This window comes from Chiloscyllium plagiosum, chromosome 30, assembly GCF_004010195.1.
Source record: "Chiloscyllium plagiosum isolate BGI_BamShark_2017 chromosome 30, ASM401019v2, whole genome shotgun sequence".
NCBI lineage: Eukaryota > Metazoa > Chordata > Chondrichthyes > Orectolobiformes > Hemiscylliidae > Chiloscyllium > Chiloscyllium plagiosum.
In genome coordinates this window covers 41,655,099-41,668,767 of record NC_057739.1, presented here as the reverse complement: position 1 = coordinate 41,668,767, position 13,669 = coordinate 41,655,099, and the positions used below count along the sequence as shown (strand labels likewise).

The 13,669-nt window shown below is 37.8% G+C and overlaps 1 protein-coding gene across 1 annotated transcript in view; it reads left to right on the top strand.

Annotated features, from left to right (window-relative positions):
• The window catches only part of usp20 (ubiquitin specific peptidase 20), a 61,805-nt gene extending 50,282 nt beyond the window's left edge, over positions 1–11,523 (top strand). Inside the window, exons 19-25 of the mRNA XM_043720515.1 lie at positions 1,119–1,288; positions 1,570–1,651; positions 2,655–2,763; positions 4,796–4,898; positions 5,858–5,926; positions 6,171–6,359; positions 8,643–11,523. Of these exons, the coding sequence (XP_043576450.1) occupies positions 1,119–1,288; positions 1,570–1,651; positions 2,655–2,763; positions 4,796–4,898; positions 5,858–5,926; positions 6,171–6,328 (691 nt within the window). The 3' untranslated portion in view covers positions 6,329–6,359; positions 8,643–11,523. The remainder of the gene's footprint in view (positions 1–1,118; positions 1,289–1,569; positions 1,652–2,654; positions 2,764–4,795; positions 4,899–5,857; positions 5,927–6,170; positions 6,360–8,642) is intronic.
• Positions 11,524–13,669: the final 2,146 nt, after the last annotated feature.

The following is a 13,669-nucleotide window of genomic DNA, read 5'->3' as shown; positions in this document are numbered from 1 at the left end:
GCTGGTACAGTTGCAACATTTGAGAGGTATTTGGATGGGTATATGAATAGGAAGGGTTTGGAGGGATATGGACCGGGTGCTGGCAGGTGGGACTAGATTGGGTTGGGATATCTGGTCAGCATGGACGGGTTGGACTGAAAGGTCTGTTTCTATGCTGTACATCTCTATGACCCTAAGACCTCCTTGAAACATATAAGATTCTTAGGCTTGACAGGGTAGATGTAGAGAGGTCGTTTATCCTTGAGGGAGAGTCTAGGATTACAGAACATAATCTCAGAATAAGGAGTTGCTCATTTAAAATGGATGCAGTCTTATTTTCTTTCTTGCAGAGAATGGTGAATCTGTGGAACTCTTTACCACAGAGAATTGTCAAGGCTGGGGTATTAAGTATATTCAAGGCTGAGGTAGAATCCTAATCAGTAAGGGAATCGAGGGTTGTGGGATAAGGCAGAAAAGTAGAGTTGAGGGTGTTCAGATCATGTATGATCTCACTGAATCGTGGAGCAGACTTGATGAACTATATGGCCCACTTCTCCTTTTGTCTTGTGGTCTTAAAGGATGGCCGGAATCAGATTTTTTTTTTTAAGCATATTAAATTTTCTATAAATAAACACTACTTTATGTGCTGTGTATAACATGTTTTTTATTTACTCAGAAGTTGTGGGCATTACTGGCTTGGCCAGCATTTGTTGCCTATCCCTAGTTATGCTTGAGAAGGTGGCGGTGAGCTACCTTCTAGAACTGCAGTTCATGTGCTGTAGGTGGACCCACAATTCTGTTAGTGAGGGAGTTTCATGATTTTGACCTGTAAATGTGGTTTAGATTGACAGACGATTATTTGCTTTATATGTGCCACTTGGTTGTGTAAATTGTTAATCTTGAAACTAATATTCAAAACTTTTAATGGAAAATTTATTTTCTGATTTATCCTGCTGTTCACCTGTGTATTGCTGTTAATGTTTTTGGCTTTTTCATTGTCCAGTCACACACATCCATTTCAAGAGTTATCTGAGAAACAGTGAAATATTTTCTGTTCTTTTTGATTTCACGATTTGTGCTGTGCTCCTCTATTGCATTTTTTTCCTTAGTGACCATTTTGTTCGAAATGTATGTTGCAGGAAGAGCAGCGAAGAGGCAGTGCGGGAAAGACAAAAGGTTGTAGCTTTGGCCAGTGCAAAGGAACCCAGCCTCCTCCAATTCTACATTTCGAGAGAGTGGCTAAACAAGTTCAACACCTTCACAGAGCCAGGGCCAATCACCAACCACACCTTCCTCTGTTTACATGGAGGTCAGCATGTGGGATAAGTGGAAGAATTGCCATCTGCACTAACCTAGAATTTATCAATCCTGGATATAACAGGAAAGAAGGCATCCTTATAAATAAAGATCAGATGTTCTTAAATCAGAAGTAATCAGAAGTGTTTGTATGTGCTTATGAACATCAGAAAGTTTTAGTGTAATTTTGAGCTCTTGCAGAGTTTCCACTTGTGGATTGACTCCTGAATTATTTTGTTTTCTGCTTCTAAAATGACAATGAATAGGTAAGCAGTAACTTTTATTTTTTAACAGGCATTCCACCAAATAAGTACCACTACATTGATGATCTAGTGGTGATTCTGCCTCAAAATGTATGGGAGTATTTGTACAACAGGTGAGTATAAAGATTCCTGAAAATAGAAATGGACTGTTTTTAAAATGCTTTTTTCTTAACTCACGTTTTTTTTAAATCAGTTGTGCTGATGATATTTGATTTTTATTTGCAACAGCAATTTTATTACTTGGTCCAATACAAATTGAATACATGTCATCAAAAGGTTAACACCTTTGTCTCTATTGTGCTGCTTTTGGGCGGCTTGAACAGAAGCCATCCAGCTCTCAAACAGAAGCGTTATAAATCAATTGTTTTCATGATCTAGTTGTCAAACATGATACACTGATTTGGAGTATTGTGAATTTTGGTCATCCTCCCTTGGGGTGAATGTATTGGCCATAAGCAAAGTGACCATTTACCAAGCTGATCTCTTGGATAATGTGATTCTGCCATGGTGAGAGACTAGATATACCTTGATTGTATTCTGTAGAAGTGAAAATTAATTATGGTCTGAAGTGTTGAAAATAATGACAATAAATTGATGGGGAGACATCATTCCCTTATCTACCCTTTGTGAAATTCAAAACAAAATATTTAGAAGTAGAAATGCATTGACTCATAGAGAAGCCTGGAAAATATTATTCACACAGCAGGATGTGCTGATGTTGAATGCAGTATCTCAATAGATCATAAAAGTTCATTCAGTTTAGGTCATTTAAAACAACAGATACTTATTTTGCAAAGGTGGGTATTGAGGGCTTAGTACAGAGATTGGAGAATTGTGATTAACAAGACTAGAGTCGTCCAGGGTAACAAACTAAAGGAGAAAGTGAGGACTGCAGATGCTGGAGATCAGAGCTGAAAATGTGTTGCTGGAAAAGCAACTTCCTGAAGAAGGGCTTATGCCCGAAACATTGATTCTCCTGTTCCATGGATGCTGCCTGACCTGCTGCGCATTTTCAGCTCTAACAAACTAAAGGAGCAGGCTCAATAAATTTGGCAACCTTTGCAATCATCGAACAATGTTGTGTATTTCATTATTCTTGTCTTGTGATTGTGGCAGGTTTGGAGGTGGCCCTGCTGTGAACCATTTATACATCTGTTCCATTTGCCAAGTAGAAATTGAGGCAATTGCTAAAAGGAGGAAAATGGAAGTTGACACTTTTATAAAGGTCAGACCACAATGTATCATCCTAAAAAGAGGGGGGGGGGGGGTGTTTGATTTTTACCTACATTTCATAATTGTTACTGAATGTTTAAGTAACTTTCATTAAAGTAAAATCTGGATGTGAGGCACCAGTTTTTCAATTCTTTCATGGTTGTGGGTCTCACTGGCAAGATTACCTTTTGTTTTACATCTCTAATTGCCTATTAAGAGATTGACGAGCTGCCGCCATGAACATTTGCAGTTCATCTGATGCTAGTGCACCATAGTGCTATCAGGGAGGGAGCTTCAGGCTTTTTACCCAGTGACAATGAAGGGGCAGTTGCTAAATACTCTTTCTGATCTTGTATAATAAGAAATAGACCTGTACTCTACACTGTCTCTCACAGTGTATTATGCCAAAGGAGACAAGCTGCATTCAACCTTCCAGCCATGTCACTCTTGCTGTGGAGCTGGGGCATCATCTGAGTAGGTTTCACTGATTCTTCTTTTCCAACCATGCAAATGTCCCTGCGAGGGGCACAGTGGAGATTGAGTTTGCAATTAAAGAAATTCAATGGAATTTTAACTTACTCGACTTTTGAAATTGCTGCACCAACAGACTGATGGATTAAAAAAGATTTTAGCATTAGTATGTGGATTGAATTACAGCAAAAGTAGTACATTTTTGAGTACGCCACTTAACAGTAAGTCTTTTTGTAGCTTTCAAGCTGACTGTTAAGAAAGAGCAGGTTATTCATGTTTACTGAAAAATTGATTTTCAGAGTTCTTTGTTCTGCCTTAAAGATCTTTTATCAGAGCCATGGTTGATCTCCAATCCAAATTAGTACCATTCTTGGGATTGCAGGTCTCAACCTAGCAGTAGTAGAACTGAGAAAATTAATGATTTTTAACCTTTGTCCAATTAGGCATAACTGCATGTGTCATTTCATGGAATACAGCTGATGTTATCCAATGTTGAAACATTGTGCCTGGTCTTAGGTAGGTTTCTAGAAAGTGCGACAGATTCAAAAGAATAAAGAGAGAAACATGAAATCTGCACCAAAGCCCAGATGATCCAACAGAAGTGGTTATTGCTCTGTATTTGATACCACTTTTTATCTTGGAAGAACAAAGATAAATATGTACTTAGTCAAGATTTCATCGCTGTGGCTCTGTATAATTGATTCAAGGTGAAATGAAAGTGTACTATGTTTGCTTGCTCCTCTTCCACCTTTCTAATTTCCATGGTTCCTTTGCTGGGGCTGTATGTTTTCTTCCTCAGGTACTCATGACCCTTGAAATTAGTGAGACTGAATTATCGTGGCAAAGTAGGAATTTAACCAATAGAGGAGCATAAGTCTAGAAATATGATACATGGAATAATGGAACAGTATAACATTTAGCCAGTGTGCCTGTACGCGGATTCTCTGAGAGAACTAACCAATTAGACCCAATCTACATTAACTGGTTAATTTCTCAGGGTTTCTACTTCATTGGTTAGACAGTTGGGTAACTGAAATGCAGGGTTGAGTTGAGGAAAACATGCCAGCTGGTTCTGTCCTTTTTAAAAGAAGCTTCTTAAAACAAAAATCCTTTCTCAAGATCGTTTTTTGGAAACCTGAAGGAGGCAGAGGTTGTCACCATACAGGACTATGGAAACTTGGAGGACAGGTTTCTAAACCCATAGGTATTTAATATATGGTCTTATCAAGTGATCTCTAAGGAATGATGGAGACTGTAAATAAACTGGCTCCTGTCTCCCCAGCATCCAAACGTCTTCACTGCATTTGGCAGAAAGAACACATAGGACTAGGTCCCAGATCATCTGCAGCTTGATCAAAAGCAGTATTGGTCGAACATAAAGTTGCTTGTATTTGTGGATTGGAGAATGGTGTGAGATGCCTTGGGAAGATAAAAATTGAAAAAAGGTGTCTCTGTTCTGTCAGTATTAAAATGCTTGACTCCATTAGCTTGTACAAACAAAATATCCTCAAAAAAACTGACAGTGGTTAGTAAACAAAGTTCTTTAACACCTCTACTCATTATTTTCATTCCAGCTAAACAAAGCATTCCAGGCTGAGGAATCTCCCAGTGTTATTTATTGCATAAGTATGCAGTGGTTCCGAGAGTGGGAAGGTTTCGTTAAAGGCAAGGATAATGGTAAGAAACAATAGGTGGCATATTCCATTAGGAATAGAATATCTCTCTGAATTTCAGTGGTATGTAACTAATGAATTAATAAATTTGAAGTTCAAACATAACATTCTTTTTCCTCTGGTAATTTAAATGCAGTGAAAGTCCAATTATTGCATGGACGTTGGGATCCAAAAAAATTAAGTTATGTTTTAACTGGATCTCTTTATAGCTAACAACTACCCACTTACCTCTGGCTCTTGCCAACAAGTTAAAATCCTGGAGTCCAAAAGAAACTTCCTGCTAGTAATTACAGACTAAATCTCTGCTTATTGCAATTTTAAATACAGTGCTTGGCTTACTCATGAATTTGGAGCACATTGGACACTTGAATAGTTTCATTGCATTTCTACAGAATAATCTGACCAATCTTATTGATATTACATAGGGTATTAATTCTTGCAGTTAACTGGAAGAGTAGACCAGTAAAATGATGTTTACTGTCGGCATTCTGGTCAGTACTGAAGTCAGAAGTTTTAAAGTTTTGTCTGTTGTTATCCTGGTTGTCTTGATATAACGTTGATAATGTTGCTGACAGATTACAGTAATCAGCCAATCAAGTAGTCCCGTGATGTTTCAACAGTGGGCATAAATAGTTTATAATTCCATGTCACTAAATGTTGAATTAGTTATCACAATAAAAATATTGTAAGATTGCCTTTTTTATTTATTTTTGAAAGTGAGGAATATTTAAGGATTCTTGAAGAATTGGATTAATGGTTGGGAGGGATGGACTTCATAATAATATAGTCATATGTGAATTCTGGATTCAGTGGATCTGATGGTCTGAATGAATGACCTTTTCTGACTGTTCTTATTGCTTTCACAATATATTCTTCTAGAAGTGAGAAAAACTGAAATATATTTGTCTGGAAACTGCTACAAAAATCTCGCCTGAATTATTTAGTTTTCTTTGCTTCTTCCAGAGCCTCCAGGTCCAATAGACAACAGCAAAATTGCAATCATTAAGAGTGGCCATGTCCAACTTAAACAAGGTATGGATCTGTGTAGTTCTAGATTCTATATAGTCAGAGAGTAACAACTGTTAAAATGTTCCAAAGCAGGATATCGAGTCAGCTGGCATAATTTTCTTATCTCTAAATAAGTGTGTTTTGGAAAAGGAGTAATCATGCACATGGAACTGGAAACCAAAACTGGTGACAGGTAAAACCTGTGGTATTGAATAAGGTTCTCCTGTTAAATCCTTGCTCGTCTTTATTTTCTTTGATTTTATCGTAGGTGCAGATTACGGTCAGATATCAGAGGAAACGTGGAACTATCTGTTCACAATTTATGGTGGTGGACCAGAAATTGCCATGCGACAGAATGTTGTTCAAGCTGACTTGGATAGTCCACAGGGAGAACGGAAAATAGAAGCGGAAACCCGAGCCATGTGACCCTAGATCTGTCAAAAAAATTGGTTGAAAGGTACTTTCTGAATAGCAGGAAGCAAAGCTCTAAATGGAGTCAAGTTACAGATCAGTCATGATCTAACTGACTAGTGGAGAGGTTTGATGTGCTATATTATCTACTTTTATTTCTACATTCTCTGCTTAGATGCAACCGTTGTACAAAGTTTAGAAAACTTTTGTTCCAAAGAATACACAATGTCACCACAGTTTGCATTTACATAGTGCCTTTAATGTAGTGAAAAGTCCTGAGTTGCTTTGGAAGATCATAATAAAACAAACACAAGTAAATAGGACAGGGAATCTGGCAAAAGGGATCGATGTTAAGGAGCAATTTAAAGGGGAGGGAAAATGGGCTTGTTTAGAGAATTCCAGGGTTTGCAGCTGGACATCTCAGGGCACAGCCACCAGCAGTGGAATGATTAGAAGCAAGAACTGTTGAGGCACATGAAGCTGAATTGCTAATATGAAGGATCGTATAAGGGAAGGTGATTAGATTAGATTCTCTACAGTGTGGAAACAGGCCTTTCGGCCCAACAAGTCCACACCGACCCTCCGAAGAGTAACCCACCCAGGCCCATTTCCCTCTGACTAATGCACCTAACCTAGGGCAATTTAGCATGGCCAATTCACCTGTCCTGCACATCTTTGAACTGTGGGAGGAAACCGGAGCACCCGGAGGAAACCTGGGCAGACACAGAGAATGTGCAAACTCCACACAGCCGGTTGCCCAAGGCTGGAATCGAACCTGGGACCCTGGTGCTGTGGGGCAGCAGTGCTAACTGCTGAGCCACCGTGCCACCCAAATAATATTGTGAAGGTTTTTGAAAGGCAGATATGCATTTTAAAATTGAGGTGTTGCTGACCGAGGAGCTGATATGGATCAACAAACACAGAACTTAATGTGAATTAGGATATGGATATTTGTGCTTTGGATGAAATATTGCAAGATAAAGAAAAGTGGGAAACCAACCATGAAAGCAATAGTTTAATGAGGTTTAGAGACAAAGAAAGCAGTTCTTGTTGATTTTCTCAATGTTGATATTGAATTCACACCAAGTCTTAACAGCCCTGACATTCTGTGCCAGAAACTTTCTCTAATCTTTTGGTCGTCATTCAGTGTTAGGCTGGAGCCCAACAATTCCAAGCATGAGAGAATGTCATGCTTATGTGCCAGTACCTTACATCCCTGATCTGGAGAATTGGCATATTTCTCCAAAAACAATTGAAGTGAGAAAATAAGAACGAGAATTATTTCATACACACCTCCACTGTCACAGCAGTATTGACAAAAGCATGGATACCAATTGTCCCCTTTTGGCTTAGAATTTGTAGCAAAAACAGACCATTTTTTAATCATTTCATGGGATTAGGACCTTGCCGGCAAGGCCAGCATTTGTTTCTCATCCCTAATTGTCTTTGAATTGTGAGACTTGCTAAGCCACTTCAAAGGCCAGCTAAGAATCAACCACCAGGGCAACCACTTAAAGACCAGACCACTTAAGGATGACAAATTTTCTTCCCTAAAAGCCATTAGGCTTTTTTTTATACTAGTGGTGGTTTCATGATGCCTGGTCACCATTACTGAAGCAATCTTTCAATTCCACATTTTATTTAATTTTAATTCCTCCAACTGCAACTTTGATCTCTTGGCCCTGCTATTAACTTGGGTCTCTGGATTACTTGTCCAGTGACATGGCTACATGCCACCATCTTTCTCCCAACTGGTTTGTACCATTGTTAATACTATGAGTCTGCTCACATATGATTTTACCTAAACTTGAGATCAAAGCAGAAAAAGCCTGTAAATACTTAGCTAATTGGGCAGTACTTGTGAAGAGAGAAGCAATTTATACCTCAACTGGATGATAATGTTTCGGTTCTTTTGGGTCAAGGAAGCATTACAGTGCTGTGCAGACATTTGCATCTTTTGTCTTAGAATTCTCAGTTCCAGTTAAAACCAGATGCTGCCCAACTATCTATTTACAGCATTTTGAATTTTTATTATGGATCTGCAGAATTTTGCTGATGTACATCTAGCTTTATCTGTGTAGCCTATCCCTTCCTGCTTCCTAAATATCTTGCTACCTTTTATAATCATCCTTGTTATTTACCTCACGTTCCTACTCACTGTGATTGGAAGTTCCAGTTCTGAGCACTCCCTAGGTCAAGACGTTTGTGTAGAAAAAAGAAGTGTGATGGATTAAAATATAAAATTATGGTGATCACAGAATTGCTGATGCAGTTGTTTAATCAACATCAACAATGAAACCAATTAAGCATGAACATCTTTGTTTTACAGGCTGTGATCCTGAGATCAAGGACATGAGCACTGCAATGTTTGCACCTGTGATGAATCTATGTGAGCACTTTGTAATTTAACTGTAGAAATTCTTTTTTTTTAAGCTATTTTATTTCTTTCTGACTGAACGTATGGCGAGAAAAAGAAGTGTGTTGCATAATGCCATGCATAGCAGAGCGCGCTGTGGATACACTAATGCTGTATTTGGAAAAGTCTGACTATATTTCCTTTAAGTAGGGTCCACATTTCTGTTTGTCCTATGTGTATGCATAAAACACACCAAGCAGGTCTGTCATTTGTATATCTTAACTCCAAGAGTGATTTGGGCCTGCAATATCACGATGATGTACATGCATCATGATCTTAAGCTGGAGTGTTAAATGAAGTCTTCACAAGTTGGTTTTTTTTTTTGGAGAGAGAATTTCTCCCAGTGGTTCTGGTAGCAGTTTGGCTATGTCAGCTGGGTACACTGGTCAATGCTGTTGTTTTCTGACGTAATCTATGCAGCAGGTTATTGATCTTGGCACATGTAAATATTTTTGTTTTGTTATTCTTGAGCTCATTATGCTGTCTCATCCTGTGCATCATTTCCCATTTTGTGGGGTCAGGCAGGTTTTGAGTATCACTTTATCATTGGAATTTGAACTTGTAGGCAGGTTAGCTTGTTCTTAATTTTTAATTTTTTTCTAATGTGTAGGAGTTAAAGCAAATGACCAGGGAAAGAGCACTAGTTCCCAAAGAGGGTGCTTGTCATTATAATTTGTTCTGTCATTGGCATTCCAATACGCATTTTTAATTATGTGCCAAAGATTGAAGTTCTGCATTGGAGGAAAAATCCTCAATTTGCATCTTCAAAATCTTGCCTAATGGAGGAGTTGCAGCAGCCTCTGATTAATCCTCAGGCGCATATGTTTTGGTGTAAGCATTCATCTTAAGGATGTCATGTGATCGAGAGGAAGGGACCACACCAAGTTAAAGGAATAGAAAACTATAGTCAACCACCACATTCCATAAAAAAATGTTAAGATTTTTGACTCTGAGTATAAATATAAAGAAACAGCAGGATATATATGATCACGATTGAGCATGGAAATGCTACCTTCCTATGCTGTCCCAAATCGCTTAACTTTATCGGTATCTAAAAAAATCTATTGAAGTCTGCCTTGGCCATGTTCAACAACTAAGCATCTACAGCTCACTGCGGTAGAGAATTCCAAAGATGGCAGTGTAGAACCAAGATGAGAAATTTATTCACTCAGGATTGTGAATCACTGAAAATTTCTGCTACAAGAGGGGATAGAGCAAGAAGATAGAGTTGAGTAAGAAGAAGGTCAGACTGATGTTATTGATTAGCGAAGCAGCTCAAAGGTCTGTATCACCTTTTCCTCTGACAAACTAACTTAATTAAACATGTCTTGGGTTTTTTAGTCGCTTCTTGGTTCGTTTACTTAGCTGATACATGCATTAAGTTCCTTTCTTGCTGTGTTACTTGCTTTAGATGATTTACTTTAAACAACTTTCAATTTTCAAATTGGTTAGCTAAATTCTAGCAGTTATGAGCATTACAGCAATAATTCTGAACTTGACAGCATTTAAACAATTGTCTCCAATGTGGACTGAAACCTCATATTGCACCAGTTCCTCCAATAACTCATCAAATGTGTGAAATGTTTAATTATGGGCAAAATATTCATTTTTCCTTGGATGAGCCCTTGGTGAAAATAGAGTATTATCACTCTTCTCTCTCCTTAGCTGGAAGTCCTGACATTGGTTTACATCTTTTTGAGTTTGATCTTTTGTTTTATGTGGCTTAATCTGGTCAGAGGTCGATCAGTCAGGAAGTATTTCAGTTGAATTGAGGTGCGCTATTCTGTTCATAGTCTTGTGTTAAAAATTGTTGCACCTTATTTATGGTAAATGATGCTTAGTGACCACAACCCAGGGCAAAAATTGTACATGACATTCTACATTATCAACTACTACTGGTTCTACCTTTGCCACGCTGTGTCAAGTTTTGGACTTGTTCTGTCTGCAGATCCTGATCTGTCCAGCTTCCTGCCACTTTTTCTGATAAAACGAAGGTCCCTGATCACAAGCAAGTGATATTTCTGTTTATACAATAAAGTACAGTTTAGATATTTAACTGAACAAAAAATCTCTAGGTCCAGTGTTTATATTAACAATCTGTTAAAATGGTTTCAGTAACTTATTAATTTGAATATTTGGGGAATTTGTAAGTTGTACTTTGCCAGTTTGGGATCTGAAATTTTGGTTGACATTAGCCTTGTTTTGTTGCATGTAAGTTATTGTCCACTTTGTACATTTTTGGAATGGAACAAAAAAACAAATCTTTCCACTTGTAGAGAGGGTCAAAGAAGATAATGTGAGGGGGTGCTTAGTGAATGGATGGTGACTTTGCTGGTTGTAGACTGTAAATGTTTGTACATAGATTCAGACAGGCTGATAAATCTGCAGAGGAAGAGAATGCTAAAGGGATGTTGAACTTCAGATTAAAAACAATAAGTGGTGAGCTGCTTGGCCAACTCCAGTGACCTTTGTTTTGCCACCACTCCTGACCCATCAAGTTGTAAGCCAGTCTTTGCATTTCGACGTGTAGAAATCGATTATTGCAGAAACCAGTTTGAATTTCCATAGGCTACCATCTCTTTTTTTCTTTCCACCCTCCTTACCCCTCACCACTCAACTTCACAGAGAGATGCATGATCTCGTAGATTCCCTTGAAATAACATTTAAAGCTATTTGCTTTTGGAAGTGAATTTATAAATTTAATGAAATATTTTTCAACTGTCCTATGTAGATCGTTGAAAATTCAATTCCATGATTTGAAAGATTAGAGTAGTATCCCAGTATTGGGGTGTAATGTTTGTTTTCTGTCACTCATATGCACATGTACATGTTTTGCATGTATGAGATATTACATATTTACTTGTAATTAAAATAAAGAGCACTTTTTTTTTGTTTAATGAGTTCTGGGGTAGGGGTGTGGTGCCCAGAAGGGTTGAAGAAATTGTAAATCCACTAAAATTTGGCCCTGTTGGTTACCAGTAGTAGATTGTTCTTGGCATTGCTCACAATGCATATTTTTGAGATGTAAATTAATTAATAGCAGTGAAAATTTTCCAGCATTGATTCACAACAGTTTGTAGGTATTTTTAAGCTGTAGGCACCGTAAAAGAGATATGAATGTGCAAGACTGGTAATATGTTAGAATAGTGGAAGTTTGTAAAACATTAGAATATTTCACACAGAAGAAAATACTTAGACTTTAAATCAAGCTAACCTAAGAGATACAGGAGCCAATTGACTGGTACAAAACTTCCAGTGTTGATTTTTATTCCCCCTGAAGTTATATCTGTGTGGCAGTTTGGTATAGAACAGGGAGGGAAAGATGTTGATGCACACTAGCTATGTTACCTTTTTAAAATGGTCCTTTCCCCTTTTCTGAGAATATACAGCAAAGAGTGGTACCCAACAGAATGGTCTCCGTATCAACAGTGGGTTATTTTGCTGCCTCCTGTGTTAATATTTCCATGGTTCTATGAAAGCTGCACAATATTCACAGCTGTAATATACTTGGTGTCTATGCAGTTGAGCAGGTGTGTCATATACTTTCAGGCTGGTGTATTTTGCCTTCGTCTACAGCCAGATTTATATATTTTGGTGCAGTATCTAAGGAGTAATTTCCTATTGTCAAGTTCCTTTGTGCAAAGTCTTGTTTTTATTGCAGATAGGTTTAAAAATATTTGTAAGAAGAAAACATTGTGCAAATTATTTTTGTAACGAATACTCTCCAGAATTTTTGTTCTTAAAAAGTACTACCAAAAATCTTGGTTGTCCAGTTGCCCAGATTGAAAGCATTCAATTTGCAAACTTAGTTGAGCTGTTTAAAGAGATTCAGTAGTGTAAGTACAGGAAAGTATCTTCTGGAATCCAGAACAAGGTGACACATCTTTTAAAATTGCAGCTCTGGAGTGATATGTTTCCATTCAGGATAAAGAAAATCTGGAAATCCAGATGCAAATGTTAGGTCGGTGATTTCTTTGTTCAAGACTGAGATCAGTAGAATTTCTTTGGGTGAGGGTGAGGTGGATGGAACATAACTGGGCAAGTGGAGCTGAGGTACAGATCAGCCACAGTCTGATTAAGTGACAGTGGTTTGAGTGACTGAACAGCAACCTCCTTTTCCCATGGTCCAGGACCAAGGAGTAGGTGATCCATTTTCTCTAATGGATGGGTATTGATCGGTCTTATTTTAGATAGTTCGTGATACTGCCCTATTTGGTGGATTACATTTGTAGAGTGCTTGCAGGAATGTTTGCAAGTAATGGCATTGTCACTCACCCTGAGAGATGAAGAATATTCCTAGGTTGAAGGTTTACCTTATCCATGGAACAAGGTGTGTGAAGAGGCTAGATCTTTTCCATATTGCAGAAAATTGAGAATTTAGTATTGATGCCCCACATCCTTAATCTCTCCTTCGCAGGTTACTTCCTTTAACTAACTGCTTTTATATAGTTCCCTTCTGAGTTTTGAAACTTAATCAGAGTGTATGACTAATTTTTACCAAACCTGTTATCTATGCCTAAAGGCCTATATAAAATGCTGCCCTGTCGCTAAGGTTTCAATTTGATCCAATTTTGCTACTCTAGTTGTAAAATGGAATGTGAATCTCTTGCATTGGCTGAACTGCTGATTCAGTGTTATAATGTGTTGCATTGACACAATTTGTAAAGATGGGATTAATCTGCTGTAATCTTTATCTTGTGTAACAACTGCAAATTACAAACTTAAATTATTCTCACAATTGTACACTTAACATGATGGGGTTCATTATTGCTTCATAAGTAATGCAGAGCTGTTAAGTGCATAAATAAAGTGAAATAAATGGCATGAATAGCTTTATTAATTCCTCCTTCATTTAATTGTACAGCCTGAACTATTGCCAGTATGACCAATTTTAGCAAAATTAAGATTTTTTTTGTATTTATTTCAAAGTCTGTTTATTG